Source organism: Ranitomeya imitator, chromosome 6 (genome assembly GCF_032444005.1).
Source record: "Ranitomeya imitator isolate aRanImi1 chromosome 6, aRanImi1.pri, whole genome shotgun sequence".
Classification (NCBI taxonomy): Eukaryota; Metazoa; Chordata; class Amphibia; order Anura; family Dendrobatidae; genus Ranitomeya; species Ranitomeya imitator.
The window spans coordinates 301,045,102-301,065,301 of NC_091287.1; the positions used below are offsets into that span (position 1 = coordinate 301,045,102).

General features: G+C 38.2%; 1 protein-coding gene across 4 annotated transcripts in view; it reads right to left on the reverse strand.

Annotated features, from left to right (window-relative positions):
- The window catches only part of DSP (desmoplakin), a 69,432-nt gene that overhangs the window by 35,684 nt on the left and 13,548 nt on the right, over positions 1-20,200 (reverse strand). For all 4 annotated transcript variants that reach the window (XM_069730692.1, XM_069730694.1, XM_069730693.1 and 1 more), the window contains exons 2-8: positions 11,554-11,650; positions 6,581-6,729; positions 6,326-6,494; positions 3,884-4,012; positions 3,244-3,294; positions 2,787-2,948; positions 267-371 (exon numbers count right to left, since the gene is read on the reverse strand). In XM_069730692.1, coding sequence (XP_069586793.1) covers positions 267-371; positions 2,787-2,948; positions 3,244-3,294; positions 3,884-4,012; positions 6,326-6,494; positions 6,581-6,729; positions 11,554-11,650 — 862 coding nt within the window. The remainder of the gene's footprint in view (positions 1-266; positions 372-2,786; positions 2,949-3,243; positions 3,295-3,883; positions 4,013-6,325; positions 6,495-6,580; positions 6,730-11,553; positions 11,651-20,200) is intronic.

Below are 20,200 nucleotides of genomic sequence, written 5' to 3' on the forward strand. Positions count from 1 at the left end.
TTATAGTGATTTGTACATGCCTGGACCTTCTTTCCATCGACATCTGCTGATGGAACATCAACAGCTGGAAAAGGTCAACATTCTTCTAATGTGAAAGCCAATTTTAAATAATTACAATGGAGACAAGATTTTGCCTTCAATGACAGCATAAAGGTGTCATTACTTCATCCAAGTTATGAATTTCTCATCACAACTAATGAACTCATTTTAGAGTTCTCTCGTTAACATGCTCTGATCTTTGTCTTTCATCACCATCATAGCTTTACCTCAATCTTGTCTGATGCTGGATGTTGACTCAAAATCAGTTGATCACTTTCTTGTTTCAGCTTGTTCAATTCTTTTTCCTTAACCTCCAACTGACTCATCAGTTTCTAAACAATAAGGTAAAAAAGTTGATTAATGGGAGTTTTTCAAATATTTTCACTACTCAAAGTCAATGCTGCATTAAAAATTCTGCCATGTGACTAAATCCAGAAATACACATTAGAATAATACTGGTCAAACCAGAAAATTTTAGCTAGATTGGCCAAAGATATTGCGGGTATAGAGAAGCTTGAATGTCACCTGATGTCAGACCAATTTTTTGTTGTCCTTTAAAAAGGGTTGTATACTACTCGGATAACCCCTTCTAAATTATTATATTCCCCCCATTAAAAAAAAAAACAAAAACAAAAACAACCTATACTCACCTCGCGGTAAGGTTTTGGCACCTTACCGCGATATCGATGCTGGATCTCCCGAGGCTTGAATGACATTGTTATGTCACGTGAGCCCTGCAGCCAATCAGTAGTCAGATACACAATCCATATAGTAAGGCTGAAATGAAAAACTTATCAAACACCAATATAGAAACAATGCAAGCCAATACAATCAATAGGATCCTTTATTAATATATAAAACACATTAAATACAGACATAAACAGACAAAATAATGGAACACCACAGATAATAAACAAATGGGGGATATCACCATATCAAACATTAAACCATAGTGGAGACCTTGCTAAATGGATAATCAAGCCATAAGAGTATATTTATTGCAAATAATAATGGTCTGTATTATACTAACAGAAAAAGATAGGAAGTGAGTATATAAGGGAGTAAGGCAAGTATTGTAGATAAAGTAGTTAGAATAAGCCTCCACCATAGTTACAAAAGTCAGAATTGAACTACCGGTATATGGCCAAAAATCCCGCTATATAGCCACATGGCTCCAGAAGTACAGCAACAAGGTAGAAGATGAAGTCCCAACGCACCGGATGCGTGTTTCTCTGGTCGAAACAGTTCTTGCGAAACGTGCGCCAGGTGCAGTGGAACTTCACCCTCTACCTTTCTGCTGTACTTCTGGAGCTATGTGGGTATATTGCAGGATTTATGGCTATATATTTAAATTCTGACTTTTGTGGCTTCAAGTGAGGCTTATTCTATCTACTTGCCTTGCTCCCTTACATACTAACTTACTACCTTTACCTGTGAGTATAACCAGAGCAATTGGCAATAAATATTACCTTGCAGCTTCATTTACCAAGGTCTCCACTATGGATTAATTTTTTTCTCTGGTGATATCCCCCGTTTGTAGTGTTCCATTCTTTTGTCTGTTTATTTCTGTATTTAATGTGTGTGTTTATAAACTAATTATACAAATCTTATTGATTTTATTGGCTTGCATTGTTTCTACATCTACATCACTCACATCTTCTGGGTGTTGGTATCGTCTGATGGAAAGAAGTGTGAAGTGGCTCATTACTTGCCACTGATTGGCGCAGGTCTAGCGTGACATTATAATATGGGTCACCCAGAACCAACATCGCTGGAATGGCGCCGACACCTTTGGTTACTGCAGGCTGTTTTTATTTTACATGGGGGAGATAATAATTGAGAAGGGGTTTTCCGCGTAGTGGACAACCCCTTTAAAGTGTTTTTTTTTTTTGGTTAAGAAAAGCCAAGTCACCTTAGGCTACCTATAGAATAGTTGGCAACTGCTAGATTGGTGGAGGTCTGAATTCTAGATCATCTAATTCCACTTACATTGAAGTGGCAGTCCTTTTATTCTCTATGGAGCTGCCGGAGATAACCTGAGTATACTACTCCAGCAGTCCCATATTTCATGTATTAAAAGGTGGGGATGCATGTGCACTGCCACTTTTGATCACAGTTCTCTTTTGGCGAGAATGTGGCCAGATGGAGTCGCCTGTTGAACATGTGGCCTGCTGCTATGGCACTGACAAAGATAGCCGACCGCTAAACTCAGCTATCCCTATCCTATCCTATCCCTATCCAGCTATCCCTCATAACTCATAGACGATGAATAAAGCAGCAAAGTGGGGACTTATTACACCGAGACCTAGCCTAAGAATTATCATCTGTCCAGTACAGAGGTGTTCGATTTTTACAGACTGGAATATCCCTTTACGCAATCTACTATATCATTAATATAATTTTGGACTGTCTTTATAAATGCTCCTGATTTTTCCATACACATTCACTAGCAACCTCTACAAAAATTCAGGCTATTAAGCAATGAAGCACTGGCATTTTACAAGGAAAAGTATTTTGCATAAAATAACTTATCTATAGCCTCTGTTTAAGATGCAATCAATAACGGAATGTCAGATCTGTTGAAATCCTAATGACTCTTGATTCATTTAAATCAATTTATTGTGGAATCTGTCAGGTTTTTTGTATAGATTCTGGCGTTTTTAGCCTCTAGAATGGAAATGTATCTATTATTGATGCAAAAAACCCTATAATGAATGGAAACCAATTGTCCAGCACCGGAGGCTTACAGAGAATGATTCCTGCTTTCTCGGGATGTCAGTGTTCTTGTCACTCCAATCATAGAGCAGTTCTTCTTCCTCTCGGTCATTGATCCACATGATTTCTCTGGATGTGGCCTGAATGATGTTCTGCAGTTGTCGCAGCTGATCCATTCTTTCAAAAGAGAATTTCTAAATGTGAAAAACAGATGAATATTAGAATGAGGATTAATAAATGTATAACCATGATGAACATATGGAGCTTTAAATTGGGTTCTCAACTAGTCAAATTCCAACATGGAATATTTAGAAAAAGAAGATTGCTTGCAAGTGTATGCATTTAGTGGATATATCGCAATCTCATTCATTTATATGAAGAGTGATTTTTGTGGTATTCAGAAGATTGCAAGTATCACGTAACAGAATGTTTAAGTCTGCCCCAGGCTAAGTAATAAAAGTGGCACTTGTGGTCATAAAAGTTACTTACCAGTAATGCATCGTATTCTTCTTCTAGCTGATAAATTGCTCCTTTCTCACGCTAAACAATTCCAAAAAATTATATTAGCACAATTATAAATTAAAATGTTAATATACTAAATATTCTATTGGTTGGATATAAAGGAATAAACTTCAGCACTTAAAAGAACCGGTGGGAGGAAGTGTACAGAACATTAATCAGGGTCCAAAGTAAAGAAAAATGCCCCAGTTCATTAGACCGGCATTGTTTATACCGGGCTTAATGAGGAGACATGCTGTCATTAAAGGCACCACATTTAGAGTTGCATGTGCCTCCTTGTGCCTTACTCTAGTCAGAGACTGGAGTAAGATTTCTGGTGTAAGGCCCACCACAGCTCTAAATTAGTTAGACAAGCTGTGGCGTCACATTTTGGCGGAGCTGTCCGAAACTTTTGAAGTGTTTTATGCCAGAATTCTAGCGAAAAAATTTGATGAATTGGGGACATTGTGAAGAAATCTAAGAAGAAAACAACCTCAGTATTTGCACAAACTTGTGTGCACATTTGCCATTTGTAAGTTTATGCCTTGCATAGGTGACCAAACCAAGAAATATGGTGTATATTAGCTAGTAGCAGATTTAATTATCTGTAATAATGTAAAAAATGACTTACCAGATCTGCTTTAATTTTGTCCAGCTCCCATCGGTAGTCAGCAATGGCATTGTGGAATTTTCTGTGGTTACCAATCTGCTGTTCTACAGAAGCGGCATCAAATCCCCAATCAACAATTTCTATTTGACGCTAAAGGAGATAAACATATTGAATAAAATGAACAAAGACTATAGGTTGCAGCATGCTATTCTATCGGCAGTCACAATGATAATGACTGGAAGGCCAAGCTTACACGAGCGTATAAAAAAATTCATCCGATGAATGAACGATTTGTCATCTATCTGTATTATCATCTGTTTTTATACATCAGCAGCTATTAAAGTTTGTAAGACTAAATTCAGTTTCTTATATTAATAATAGCAATGTATCTGAAAAAATTGGATGCTATTCAGATGATCTGTTTTAGATACTATTTTTGTTGTTGTTGAATAAGCGGGTCTCATCTGAAATATGGCAGACACTAGTGCATGTGCCGATTTTATTTTTGTTATGTGGATAGTCAGTCCATGTTAAAAAAAAAAGCTCTATTGAAGAACTACGGCACTAATGCTGTTTTTTTCCACCATGGACAGTGCTCAGTCTGAAAATACAGGAGTGTGAATGTACCCTAACAGTATCAGAGTTGCTATCACGGCAACCATCATAGAATTTCGCTAACATAAAGAACACCAAAATAGCATAAGGCGTCTTTCACACATTCATGTTTAAAAATGTAAGTGTCATCCGTGTTTACCAGTTACGGATAAAGAAAAAATAAAATTAAAAGCTTCTCCTATACTTTACAATATTAACCTCTTTCTGACATGTGGCAAAATAGTACGCCCATGTCGGAATCCCCCTGTTTGGTGCGAACTCAGTGCCAGAGCCCGCACCTTTTCAGGCTCATGACAGCTGATCTATACAGCTGACAGGTGACCATAACAGCCACGGGTGGAATCGCGATCCACTCGCAACTGTTAACAAGTCAAATGCTGCTGTCAATCTCTGCCAGTGCATTTAACTCGCGCTTACCAGAAGAGCATCACTAATCCCGCCCATCGTCACGAGTCACTGATGGGTTGGTATGTCAAAAGAAATATAAAAGTTCAAATCACCCTCCTTTCTCCCCATTTAAAATAAAACAATAAAAAAATCAAATATACACATATTTGGTATCACCATGTTCAGAATCGCCCAATCAATATTAAAAAAAGAATTCACCCAATCGCTAAATGGCATATCAAGAAAAAAAATGTAAAACACCAGAATTACTTTTTTTGGTTGCCACTACATTGCAATAAAATGTAATAATGGGCAAAAGATTGTATCTACACCAAAATGGTATCAATGGTATCAATGTCAGCTTAGCATGCAAAAACTAAGCTCTCGCCCAGCCCCAGATCACAAAAAATGGAGACGCTACAGGTCTCGGAAAATGGCGTTTTGTTTTTTTTAAAACAAATTTTGGATTTTTTTTATTCAACACTTAAATAAAAAAAGAATCTATTCATGTTTGGTTTCTGCGAACTTGTAAAGACCTGGAGAATCATAATGGCAGGCCAGTTTTTGCATTTGGTGAACATGTTAAAAAAAAATGTAGAATTGCACTTTTTTTGCAATTTCACTGCACTTGGAATTTTGTTACAATTTTCCACTACATGATATGGTAAAACAAATGGTATTGTTCAAAAGTACAACTCGTCCCGCAAAAAACAAGCCCTCATATGGCCATATAGACTGAAATAAAAAAGATATGGCTCTGGGAAGAAGGGAAGCAAAAAACTTTAACCTCATAACCCCAGGTCATTTTCCGTTTAACACATACAGCACACAGATGTTTTTTGTTTTTTTATTTTCATAAATGTATTTAAAGTTACATATAAAAAGAAATTAAATTAATAAATAAGGATTTATTAATTTAAAATCTAAAAATTAAGACTGTCTTCAGAAAATAGATTTCTTAATTTTGCCTTATGAACATATAATTCTGGTTTCCCTAAAAAGGTTGGGTGTTAATGCACCAAACTAATGTATAATTTAGAGCTGTACACGCCGCGGTGAGGTAACACGCTGCACAGTGGCACACCTTCGCCAAGGGCATTATGGCAGATTTCCAAGAGTAGCAGCCATTTTACATACACAGCCACATAAGACTTCAAGCTTTTACAGTCATGCTGAGACAAAATAGCCAGGTCATCCAAATCATGTTCTGGCATACTGCCCAAGAACATCACGGTTATTAATTATGGTCACTCAAGCAAGACTACCACAGATATACTAGACAGTTGTTAAGAGGCACTTAAGATATGTAGAACTTAGTGAAGCATTTCGCTCTGCACAAGGCTTTAAGAACATGTTGTTGAGAACAATTCTCAGCATGAGGTTTTGAATGCCAAAGATCAAATTTCCACTTATATTGAATATGAATGTGCTACATTTCCAATCTAACAATTTCCCAATTACCTTTTGCTGCCGAATTTGATTTAATGCTTCTGTAGTAATCCGCTTAGTGTGATCATCCCATCCTGAGCCACTCTGAGAAGAATATCCGCCTCCTTTAGATCCCTTGCGTACACGTGGACCATGAATGGCTTTATCGAGGGCACGCATTTGGTCAGCAAGCTGAAGTAATCTACAAAATACAATAAACCACATTTTCAGCTTATATTTCCTATTTGTTAGACAAAGTCAAGTCTGCTGGTCGTTGAATCGCCATACTTCCTGTAGTAGGAATCACATGGCTGTCCCATCATTCTCATCTCCTTGATTAAGCCTTCAACCAACTCCATTTCCTCCTGGGCTCCTCCAAGACAATCTTCCAGTTCTCTATTGCGTACAAGCTGACTTCCATCACCATACTTTAGTTCCTGGAAAATAAAATGGCTACATTATTGGATATGTCATTACTAAAGTGATACAGGTCAGTGTTGGGAAAATCCAAGGCCAAGTTTCAGTTTGTTGCCCTAATTATGATCCTGAATACCCACAACAAAGCACAGTATGAGGTCATATGCACACAATGTCCCTTTCAGGAGAATTCCACTCTGAAAACCTCCTGAAAAAGTGCGAACTAAACATTCAAAACGACTTTCTGTTTATATGTTCTGTCTATGGAGCATCTGTTAATGGCTTCAGGTTTCCAAAAAACGCCAAGTGGTTAAAAGAAGTGACCTGACAATTCTTCAAGTGTTTTTCACACTAAAGATGCTCTATACAATACAAGTCACATGGAAGGCTCATAAGATGCCCAGAAGGCTGTCTTGATGAGCGCTTTACCTGTATTTTTAAGTGAAAAGCTTAATTGTTAGATGAAGTTAAAAAAAAATAGCCACAAAAATAGGCAGTCAAAAACAGCGAAAAAAAACCTCAGGAAACGACCAAAAAATTAAAACAAGACAATTCTGGGGGAAAAAAAACTGGCATTTCTCAAAAAGTCTTCCTCTTGAAAAATTTTGTGGGTTCACCCGTCTGAAAAAGACATTATATCCACATACCCTTACCCAAAACAAAAGCATCTACAACATCCCCTTCCCTTTGCTAGCTATTCCCCTGCTTATCCTAAATTTTGAGCACGTAAGCATTTTTTATTATTCTCCCCAACCCTAAGCCTTTACGCACATAACTAAACCAACTTTCATTAATAAAGGTCCTCAACAACGAAAAAAAACAACATACTATCCCTCAGGCCTTGTCAGTGTCATAGTGTGTCAGTAATTTCTGCAAGACCTTCTCCATTAGTATGATAATTGTGTTCAGCTCTGAAAATTACAGAAGAATGTAATAGATATTGTTTAAGTTGGTGTGGGCAAGATTGTTATCTTACTAATAGTCTCAACTTTCCTCTATATGTGTAAGTGTTCTAGTGGGTAAAGCAGAAAAAGCAGCTACCCCTGTCTTTTTGTCCCTTGAGAAAAAAGGGATTGGCCATTTTGAATTCAAACATGTCTATCTGCCAACTTGACATAATGGGAACACCACCATGCACATTAGTTAGTTGACCCGTCCTGTAGTAATCAGCACATTAGACTGACATTTATATGAGGTGTATGGCCACAGAGTAAAGAATAAATCATACTTGATGGATTCAGTTATTTTTACTTTAGAAAGAGTGATAAATCATACAAGAAAAATATTTATCTTTGTACCGTGTTAGCCAGTAGATAGGACAATATTTAGATTTAAGAGTCCTCGGTGGTTAATACCTTTTAATGGCTAACTGAAATGATGGTAACAAATTGCGATCTTTCGAGACTCCGCAGGTCTCTTCATCAGTGTATGCCTGATAAAGAGACCTGAGTAGTCTGGAAAGCTCGCAATTTATTACCATATTTTCAGTTAGCCATTAAAAAGTCTCAACAACTTAGGACTCTCAAATTTTAATATTTTGATAAATTAATCATTCAAAAGTTCTGCGTTATATTTTATAAGGCATATATAATGCGTTCCCACCTTTGGTTACAATTTTCTCTTTAGATTTAAAGGGGATATCCTGGACTTTTTTTTTTTAAAAGTGCCTAAGCACAAATGGGCAGGTAGTTGCTTCCTAACTGTCTGTCGTGCCAGGCGACATTCTCTGCTGACACAGAGCGGTCACAGACTTCTGCTGACGCCTCATCAACAGAGTCGCAGTTTCTTTTCCTGTTGACAGGGCAGGACTACTGGTGTCATGCTGATTGACAGCTGGCTCTCTACTGCCTAATTTGGGGAATCTGACTGTCAATCAGCATGACGCCAGTAGTCCCACCATCTCAACAGGAAGAGAAACTGCTGCTCTGTTGGTAGGGAGTAGCTGAATCTCTAGCATGAGCGGTCAATGATCGGCGCCGGGTACAACAGATAGGTAGTTGCCTCTGTTAACTTTTTTTAAGTCCTGTGTATCCCCTTTTAATGCATGTATTTTGGGCTACAAATCATTTTATTGGGCTCTATTACCATTTTTGCTTGACTTCTAAAGTGTGTTGTACCGTCTACTGTTGGCTACTTAGCAAGTTGACCGAGAATCTGTCAGTTCTGTCAGTGAGATCATTCTGATGGTCCTATGGGAGAGTTTATAATTATTGTATCTGGGTTTTTTTAGCTCCTCTCAGTAGATTTTTTTTTACCATAGACTACATCAAAGTTGAATGTGCCTTGAAACAAACAGTCTGTAAATGCCAAACGGTGCAACAATTTTAAAAGACTCTTCAGGAAATACATGACAAGCAGAAGCATTTTCCTGAGGAGTCTTCCTCTGGCAAAACTCTGTGTGTTCGCCAGTGTCTACAAGTCACTGTGTTACATATAGTTGCATAGGTTGAAAAGACGACCTAGGTCCATCAAGATCAACCTTTCTCCACCTACTGGTAATTTTGTCACTAAAATAACTATAACCCACAATTTTATGTGTACTGAGGAAATCATCCAGCCCTGACTGCTCTAACTATAAAGAACCCTTTCCTATTTAGCTGCTGGAATCGCCTTTCTTCCACCTGTAATGAGTGCCCCCAGGTCCTTAGTATGGTCTTTGGAAGGAATAAGTCTTCTGTACTGACCACACATATATTTATACATATAAATGAGATCTCTGAGGCATCTTTTTCCTAAGCTAAACAAGCCCAACTTTTCCAACTCATCATATGAGAGGCCTTCCATCCTCTGTACTAATCTAGTTACCCGCCTTTGAACCGAGTCTAACTTCTGAATATCCTAAAAAGTGGAGCCTTAGATTAAATACTATTAGGAAGGTCATGCTGCAAAATGAGAAAACAGCACATCATATACCATTGTATACAAGTTGCATATCTGTTTATATGTAGGGCACTGAATATACTAATGAGGGTTTAAATAATTGTTTGACAAAAAGTATGAAATATGTGCCCTGAAGCTGAATTAGAGCTGATAGAATAGTACGATCACTGCTGCGTAGTGCCCTGTACACTTTAAATTTGGCACATTGCCTATACAAAGACATTGGTTTAATAAATTGTATTTTGGGGGCTGTGATATGTAGGAAATAAATCAAGGTACTGTATACGTGTAATTAAATTAGCTAAATAAAGCAAGTGGGAAGATAACATGTTACTATTTGGATGCTTGGAAATCAATGTTCCCAATCCAATATTATGCAATTTATTACCCAACCAAATCGTAAATTATATAACTATATTTAGTGGCAGGAACTCACTCAATAGTACAGGTCTTTATGAACATTAAGCTGCTTTCAGAGGTGAATCATTACTCTCAGCCTCTGTAATAGGCAGTTATGGGCTGTATTACCATCTTTTCTATTCTTTCAATTTATACAGTGAAATCTCGTGAGAGGACTACTCATAATAGTATGGAGGTGGTCATCCCAAAAAGGGGGTCAACTGTGAATATTGGTGCTGGAAGTCATCCTCATGTTTTTCTATGAGGCTGTGCACATGTCTTGATTTTTTCCTTGAACCAAGCTAGTCTAAGGAAAAAAAAAAAATCAGCATGTACAATTTGCCTCAAGAGAATTGGATGGAACTCGCCCATTAAACTATGGGTCCATGGAAAAAGTCGGACAGCATTCAGATGACATCTCGGTGCGATCTGATTTTCATGTACACGCAATTTAGAGAAGGTGGAGAAACTTTTTTCCTCCACCTCTGAGTAAATCGGATCACACTCTGATCAGAGTGTGATTAGCATAATTGTACTGATTTTATCGGATAATAATAATAATAAATAATAATCTTTATTTTTATATAGCGCTAACATATTCCGCAGCGCTTTACATTTTTTTCGGATGAGAGAAAGTGGTCATGCAACCCTAGCCTAAGACTTGCACCTGGTGCTACGTCAAATAATATATGAGGGAATTGTAGTATGATAATTCACTACCACAATCAACTATTCTGCTGCCAAATGGCAATTCCAGTTGCTCATTCATGTGCCAGGTTGATGTGGCTGTGGCTCCAAAGAGAAGCTTACAGGAAGCCTGTCACATTGGACATGCAGTCTGGCCTGTGGGCAGCATGGTATTGTGAAGGAGAAGATGAGCAGAATGATAGATAGGTTTATTGGAAAAGATTTAGTGTAATTTGTACTTCTATACAACATCCTGCCTACAGATCAGATAACATTTTCAACATGACGTGTGCCTTTTAAAGGGAATCTGTCAGCAGATTTCTTTCTAGGTAATTTGAAGACAGCATGAGGTAGGGGTTAAAACACAGATTTCAGCAATGTATTATTTATTAAGCTGTGTGCTGTTGTTTACTTTCAGTGAAGGTTTTACCACCAGGACCTCATCACTGCTCAGACTACAGCAGTTCCCGTGAGACCTAGTCAGACCACGCCCCCTCCTGTGATAAGCAACTCACTGTCTATAGACTATGCACATAGAGAGCCCGCTGTTGGCAAGGTTCTGCTACATCCAAAAATTCTTGATTGTGTCAGAACAGCTGCACCCAGTAAACTAAGTGATACATCATTAGAATCAGGATCTCTTTGCCTACATTACGCTGCTCTGAAAGGAGGTAGCAAAAATCTGCTGAGAGATTCCCTTTAACTGTAAAAAAAAACATGTCCACGTTCATAGACTTTAATAACATTTTATACATTTATGAGCGCTACATAAACATAGGATTTCCCTATGTGTCCGGTTGCCTACATTATCAAATATGATGCTAATTATGTATTTCATTTATTTTAGGCTTCACATGTAATCAAGATGGAGTACATACCGGGGCTGCAATCAGTTCTGCGCGGATTAAGCATTCGGAAATATGCTGAAGCATATCTTGGACTGTGTTTGAACGACGGGACATTGTCCCAGTTTGCCTGAAAAACAAAAGCAGATGAGTAAATTAGTAACTTTGCAATATTATAGTATAACAGCCCGGCCATAGAGCTTAATGGGATCCCGGCTGTATGATCTTTGTATGAACAATATACATACATTGCTATGAATGGACATATTCCATGTATTCTCCAAATACAAAGCTGCCCGCAATGAAAACAATGTTGTGGAGATGCCAAATATGCTTCCCTGCAGCAACACTTATGAGAACAATTAATGGTTGTTGAATAAAATATATATATATATATATATATATATATATATATATATATATATATATATATATATATATATATCTATATGCAGTGCAATTCCTTTAATATGTCCTCTAGTAGTCCATGAGTCCTGTAGTCTCCCAGCCAAACCATATTAGACCCCAATTGAGGGCAATGACTTGTGGCCAGAATGTAGGCGCAAAAATGCACCCTTTACACTTATGTCAGACCGACCTTTGAAAAAAAAAACTTGATAGTTAAGTAACTATTGGATACATCATAGTCAGGCCCCATCATTTCTGTACTAAATGAATTTTACAGAATATTAACACTCAATGTTATAATTGATGCATGACACTCATTAAATAGACTGTGCCATGTAGAGTACTCTCAGTCATAAAGTCTACAGCATAGAACATGCAGCACAAATACTTTATACTTGTATTTAAAGCAAGCCTGTCACTTTACGCCATCTAAACATCTACCACAACCTTGGATGTCCCAAGAAGCCTTAAGAACTTTTAGCTTGTTGTTTTTAAGCTTCAATTTTTGTTTGTTAATCCAACATATGTTGTGCCCAGTATTAAATAAAGCTTTTAGTTTGCCAACTCGGCATTGACAATCTACCCTTGAAGACATATCCTTGGGTAGAGGCACGTCCTTGCCATCTTTTTCCACTCGCCCATCTAGATGGACAGGTCTATTCCTATACACATGCAAAGGGTTAAGTAAATATCAGCACTGAACATTGTAGACCAGTCATATCCAGGATTTGCAGACTGGTTCTGTGCACTCATCTGCACAGTAGATATACTTTTTACATACACTGGTCTGATTAGTAATTTAGACCCGACTAGTGCATGCTGGGATTGTTTTCATGCAGACCTTAGGCATTTGCCTATAGGTAAAATTTGGTCCATTGAACACACAGGCCAAAATATATTTGTGAGAACGTACTCCTAGGCAGAGACCTATCAGTCTAGCTTAGTGGGTGGGGAGAAGTCAGCAAGAGCCTTCCCCTCGGACTAGTCACTGGTCCCCAACCGTACCTTCACCTATGATTTTCTCCAAAATGAATCAAGAGTTAAATGCAGATATTTAGAATGCACAGACCCCTCTCATTTATTTTGCCCTCGGTTTGCTTCCTCTTAAATTCCCATCATTGGTGTAGGAATGCCTCTAACAATATCCAGCAGTCAAATGTCCTTAACAGTGCCACCTCTCCCAAGCGTCTGTCACATGCTGAGAGCTTTTAATTTCTTTGCCAGAACAAGCCATTTCTTGTCTGGTATGGGTGGGTATCGGTGATTTCATGTGTGCAGTGTCTCAGCTTGTAAGCAATAATCTTTCCTTCAACAAAAGAGTAATTATGCTGACTCACTGAAAAAGGTGTGCGAAATATGGATACACGCATCGGAGGAAAAGTCCACTTGTTATTACACAACTGGATTATAGCAGGCCAGCCTAGGAAAAATGTAAGATATCCAAGGGAAATGTGTAGTCTTAATGTTACTGCAGACAACCCAGAGAAAGGAGTGGTGCATGACTAACTGAGACGCTAGACAGGACTCAGGCCTTTATCAACAAACTTCATTGTATTCTGTGTGAAAATCCAACTCTACCTGTCTGACATCATCAGATTTAGGATGGCAGACATTGATTTCAAAACGAGTTCACTGGAGTAAATTCATCCATGTTCCATACAGAACAGCCGTGCCTTCCAAAATTGTCACCTCTAACCCCAAAGGGTCAAAACTTGTAGACTTCTTATCACCTGAATAGAAACTGTGTACAAATATGTATAAAACCACTGAGTCAAAAAAGTTCCCTCAGAGCTTTTATGGTGATGGGGATCACCGTGGGAGGAAATACAGATTGCATACTTTGTAAGAGGACAGGACACCAAAGACAAATGAAATATATAGAGAAAACTGCTCATCATGTATACTTTAACTGTGAGACCATAGCATGAGCAGACATATTTTTGATCTGTGCTTAAAATAAATGCACTGAAGCTCTGGCTTCTCCCCTTTTGTTCTAAAATAAATGCCGTCCTCTTACTTGACAACATAATTGCATTTGAGGCAAAATATATGAATCTAGGTTTGGTACAGTCACATAATTATAGTGGGTGCAGGAGTGGTAGTCACATCCAAGCCCTAGAGCCTAAGAGGCCTAAAAAGTCATTTTGCCCTATATAAGACGACCAAATGAGACCCCATAGAAATGTTTGCATTTGGGTTCACGAGCTTCCAGCTAATCCAATAGCTGGGCACAAGATGAAACAAATGAATGGACGTCATCCAAACTAAGATCACTTCTCTACTACTAAATTATTGTAGCATTTTTATTAAATCTGATAGTTATTCTTACTTTTAATGTCTGTTGTATAAAAATATACCCACCAAAGACATGAGTGGTTAGCATTTATAGGATAAAGTTAGTTGACCAAACTCATGATTTTATGGTTTATATTGGTGCTTGTGCTAAGTATAGACTTAAACCCAAAGTTTATGATTCTACAATATTTTGTACCACATCCAGCGATAATAATTGCATCTAGCAAACCTAGCCAATTTATTACAAGCAACTAGTAAGCAATTTCCTTTATTAAAATGACAACTGTAATCCAATTGCCCTTTTTGGACAGCATCAATGTTGTGTAAGACAATATCTTTTACTACTTTCCTTAATCATCAAAAATGTTGCTTCTCCAAGTTCCAGCAACAAGGTAAAAAGGCCCCACAAGTACAGTTGTGGGAAGGACAAATCGATAACAGCTCGTAAAAAAAAAAAAAAAAATAAGGCAAAAGAATGTTTTTAGGAAAAGACTTAAATTCTCAAGTTCACAAGTACAGCCTAAGGGAACCCCAGCTATACATTACTATCATAGTAAGGTGTACACTCTCCAGTGTTCTCTTTGATAGGGCTTACAAGATTTTAGATAAAATCTGTCAAGAACTTTCCTAGAGCGAAAATATCTTACATTAGTCTCCGTAGTCATGGTGATCAGTCGTTAAAAAAATACTAGGAGGTTGATTAAAGGTATTTATAAAAGGCAAAAGAACTTTTCTGACTTAGGCCTTCAGAAGAGAAAAGAGGTCATTAAACTTTATTTCATCTAGGTATTGGTGAAAGATTGATGTTCTGGAGGGGACTTGAAATACCTGAAAGCCTAGGGGCCCAGTCATGGGTTAATACAGCCCAGTGTCATTGCAATAATTCTTCCTGTCACATATCACCCTCTCTCCATGCATAAGTCAGTCGCAATGAGAGGAACCGCCCTTCTCACAGCTTGTTAGTCCTTCCAAAGGTGCATTATACAGAGCACAACTTTCACCAGATTTTAAGGCCTACTGAATGGCAGTGATATTTCAATGTTGGCATCAGAGGAGGAGAAAGTATTCAGCAGCTTCATGTGATTTGGCTGTAAAATCATGCAAAAATGAAAAGGAAGATACTGGGAAAATGAAAACTTCTCAAGTATATAATATACCTTGAGGCTTTTCCCCTAAAACAGGTTTGGTATAAATCTCCGGAATGTGCTTTCACACGATATGCATTTACAACTACGAGCCATGGGTTTGCTATAACTAGACTGTAGATACTGTACTTAGAAAAAAGCTTGTTAACGAAATACTAAAAGAAAGGAACTGGTAATATAAACCACACTGGAAATCAACAAAATAGACTATCTACAAGCAGTAAGTACTAAAAAAGTTACCATTAAAGGGAGCCTGTCACCTCTTTTAACTAAAAGAGCCACCTTGTGCAGCCCCAATGCTGCATTCTGTCAAGGTGGCTCTTTTAGTTCTGGTCCCTGCCAACGCTGCAATAATCGCTTTTATAATGTGCCCCCTCATACCCCGAATTAGACCTGGGGGCAGGTCTTTCCCCCTAACACAGACGCACCACAGCTTCCTTCATTACCTCCTTCAGCTCTTCCTTCATTAGCGTTCCCGGCGCCTGTGCTGTTTTTTTTTTTCGGGCATGCACAGTTGCGCTGCCCTTCAAATTTAGGAGCAGGCACCGGGGACGCTAATGAAGGAAGAGGAGGTGGCGCCCGGCGCGCAGAGGCCCTTAGTGACGGCTGTGGTGCGTCTGTGTTAGGGGGGAAAGACCTGCCCCCAGGTCTAATTTGTGGTATGAGGGGGCACATTCTAAAAGCAATTATTGCAGCATTTGCAGGGACCCGAGCTAAAAGATCCACCTTGATAGAATGCAGCATTAGTGCTGCACAAGGTGGCTCTTTTAGTTAAAAACGCCTGGGGTGTGACAGGTTCCCTTTAAATAAATATGCAAAGTCTGAATGTGCACCTGCTCTGGAGAAGTTACAAAACTAAAACTTGACAGACATGGGCCCTTCCCAGTGGTAATTTTTAAGTTGATATCGATGAGTTCGGCTAACAGACTGATGAATATAGGTTCCCCGAACAGTAGACTGTCGAAGAGGGGAATCTAGCATGTCCGATTTCAGACTGCCAATTCTTTTGATCTCTAAGCCACAGCCAGAAATGTCTGGCAGTGTCTCTTTCATTGAGAACACATTAGCACTCTGTTGAGCAAGCACACGTGTGCAAGATACGGATGCGATAATTACCAGCCAAACCATTGTTTAGCTGACAGCCGGCTAAGGTGTATGGGGGACTTTAGGCTCTGTCCACACTGGCACTTATTTCAACTTCAAAGAAAAATTAGAAGGTGGCCAATATATGAAAACCACATATACCTTGGACATGCTAAACAATCAATATTTATTAAACTTTAAAGAAATAGCTTATACAGCACGAACCACAATACAAAAAAGTTTGTTCGTCGTGTGAAATAATTTTTAAGCTTGCTTAAAAATATTCATTTTTGGCAGCATATCATGCTGTGTAAACACGACCTGTGCTACTGAAAACAATTACATCCTATGCACACAGAACAATCTACTAACAATCTTTCTGCGAATCAAAGGCATAGTCGGCTTGTCTAAACAGGCTATCAAATAACTGCCAATTGGAAAACGTGAAGCGAATTGGCTGTCTTTTTTGGCCATTTGAATTGTGCAACTTTTGAAGGCTTCACAATTGGATTTCAATTTACCTGATCTGTTTGTCTTCAGGCAAGAGTGATAAACAAGTCCACTGTGAATGCCAGAATCTTCTGCTGTAAAAATGGGTCAACTGATCCACTGGGAGGAACTAAGCCCATCCTCCGGACATAGGTCACTCTTTATATTGTATATATATGACAAATGACATAAGTGCTCTGTGTTTTCTTTGGCAAATAAATGCTATACTCCATAATAATAGTAAGCCATTTAATCCTGGGTCACTCCTCAGCAAACCCCTTTATATAAGTCATAAACACTTTATGAGGTTACACGTTTGTATGAGTAATACAACAAAGGCGTGACCATAGATCGCAATTATGATGAGTTCTGTATGTTGGTCCAGACAATGTAGTGCACTACCTAGCCAGTCATATAGTCTATACACCTAGAGTAGGAGTGAACCTGTATATTAAGAAGCTGTAGTAATCATAGTCCCCTAGTATATTCTTTATCAAATCTGTGCTGCTCCACTTACAAGCAAGTTTTCTGATATTACAACACAATGAAATTTTGGCTCATGAATAGAGACTTGGCCAATATACAAAAGAACATTAGTGGCATAGTAGGTAGGTAGCTTATTTGTTTTGAGAAGACACTAGAGGGGGGGAGGCTTCTGCTGTAGTTTGTTGTATTATAGCCAGGAACAGGATTTCGTGAAGGAGGCGTGTGGAAGAAGACACTTGAGATTTCTTTGTTTCTCTCAGTTTGTGATATAATGAAAAAAAACAGATCAATGGAAAGGGGAAGACCAAGGAGGAAAGGGATGACATATATATTTCTCAATTTTCCATGTTTAGTTCCCCTTTAATCTTAATTGTACATAAGCATGGACATTTGTGGGAGATTCTATTTAATGTACAAATATTAAATCACACACTCATCACAAGTTCAGACTGGCCAACAAGAGTAGTCTCTAACATCAATAATGGGCTCTATACAGAAGACAACCAGTTTTCCTTTTCAAAAATGAATAAAGTTGTTTTCTAGCAGCAACAAGACATTTTACTACTACATTTCCGTATAGTATGTGGCCTATCAACCAAAGGCAATATAGTGTAGAAATGTACCTATTCCACTTTATATTGCTATGTTCCAGTTATATATGACTACTTCGAGATAAATACTTCATTCTCACAGTATATATGCTCTCACTATAAAAAAAATCCAGGTGTAGGGCGTTCTCACTTGCTTGATGCATTCCTCTTAGAGAGTTCAGTAATTTTATACATAAGAGTCCTTTTACATATGAAGATAACTTTGTAAAACAGCCTGGCCTGTCAAACACCTACATCGGCACTGAGAAGAGTCGGCCAGGGGTGGAGCCAGGCTGGGCTAATCTCTTTCTAGGTCTTCAAAGAATATTTTCTCGAAACACCAGAGCGTTTCAGAAAATAATATACCTGACTACAATTGTGCAGCAAGGATACAAGTCATACTGGTTACTGGTTAATCACCTGACAGGTTCCCTTTAAGATCACTGCTAATAAACTTGCCATAAAATGCATTTATTTACTTTATGGACTACTCCCATGGGGAGGCCATTTATTTACACATACTCCTGAGCAGACGTCTATATAGACCTTATACAATGGCCAGAATAAGCAATCTACATATAAATAACTTCTATCACCAAGATAGCAAGCATTCCACCAGAATCTAACAGTTAAGAGTGCTTACATGACCTATTTTATTATATGCTCTGTTATTTCATGCTGGTCTGTAAATGTTGTAGCCCACAATAACCTCTTCTCCTGTCATCATGACACTGTGGGAGCAGTAATGCCTAGAGGCCCCCATACACATTACACTAAAGTTAGTTGAATTCTCAAATAATCTGCACAGGAAGCTTTTGAGTCTCCCTTTACAAATAAGGTCAGGAGGAGAGAAAAATCAGGTCTTTTGGATATCTAGTGACAGATCCTTCTGCTTTCCAGGAGATAAGCCACTGCCAGATGAGTCAGGCAGTGGCTCTATACTAGCATTCTTGTGTATGGGGAAGTTGAGAGAGATAGCCATCAGCCAAAATATCATTCAGTTGACACCTAAAGTATTAATAAGGGCCTTATGGGCTCATTTACCTGAGCAAACAATCTGCACATAATGAGCACCAATCAACGATATAGCATGTCGATTGGCACTCCATTTCCATGTACGATATATTTAGCATTCATACTGAATGTATAAAATTGTAGGGGAGCTTAGGATCGCTGGTATATTTTGCTCATTATTTGGCCCGTCCCTGGGCCTATTTGCACAATGCAATGAATGTTCCCCTGAATGTTCATTCAACTAATCATTTACCAGTGCAGATGGGTTTTAAATCGGAGGGATCAGGTATGGACTTATGTAAAGGAGGCAGTGAAATTTAAGAGAATGGGGTCCTACAAAACTTATGATCACAAACTATTACCCCCATTTCAGGCAACTTCTAATATGATATCCTAAAAACAATTATCAATCATTTGAATAAAAAATACAGAAGTTGCCTCTCCTTGGCACCTATTATCAAATGTTAACCTCCAGAAATCATGTAAATCTGGCAGTAAAATTTATATTACAAACCAATTGTCCCATCATATCTGTTATTGAATATCCAGGCAGACATAATATTAGCTAGTTTTAAAGACAATGGGATTTCCTGTTTAACTCAGTTCTCCTTTAATGCATGTATCTGGGGTGGTACATACACTTAGTATTATTTGCAGTTGGAATTGTGTAAGCGCTAAGTCCATGCTGTGTAGCCTCAAACATTGCGATGTATGAGGAGAAGATCAAGACCATTTACAGTCCCATAGGAGAGACTAACTGTTCTGAATATATCTATAAACCCCAAATCAATGGTAAAGTAGAGCTGAAGCTTGAAACGCAGTTGACCATCCACCCATCAATATTTAAGGATCAAATAGCTCCATATTGAAAAATGAGTGTATCTCCCCTTTACTAACGCTACAGGTATTGGAAAAGAATAAAAGAAAATCAGTATTTAATGTGAAGAATACTACAGTATAAACCAAATAAGAGGAAGCCCCTTTAATGATGTTGCCCAGAGCTAATGTACAATTTGCCTTTAGTTGTCTAGTTTGGGCTTGGTAGAACATGAATTCTTCTAGCTTGACCAGACACTTTAAAGTACGGTTTGACATATGTCTGTCTAGGTGGAAATGAGACCTATTATCCCATCATATATAGTAAGTACCATTTTTTAAGAGGATGAGAGA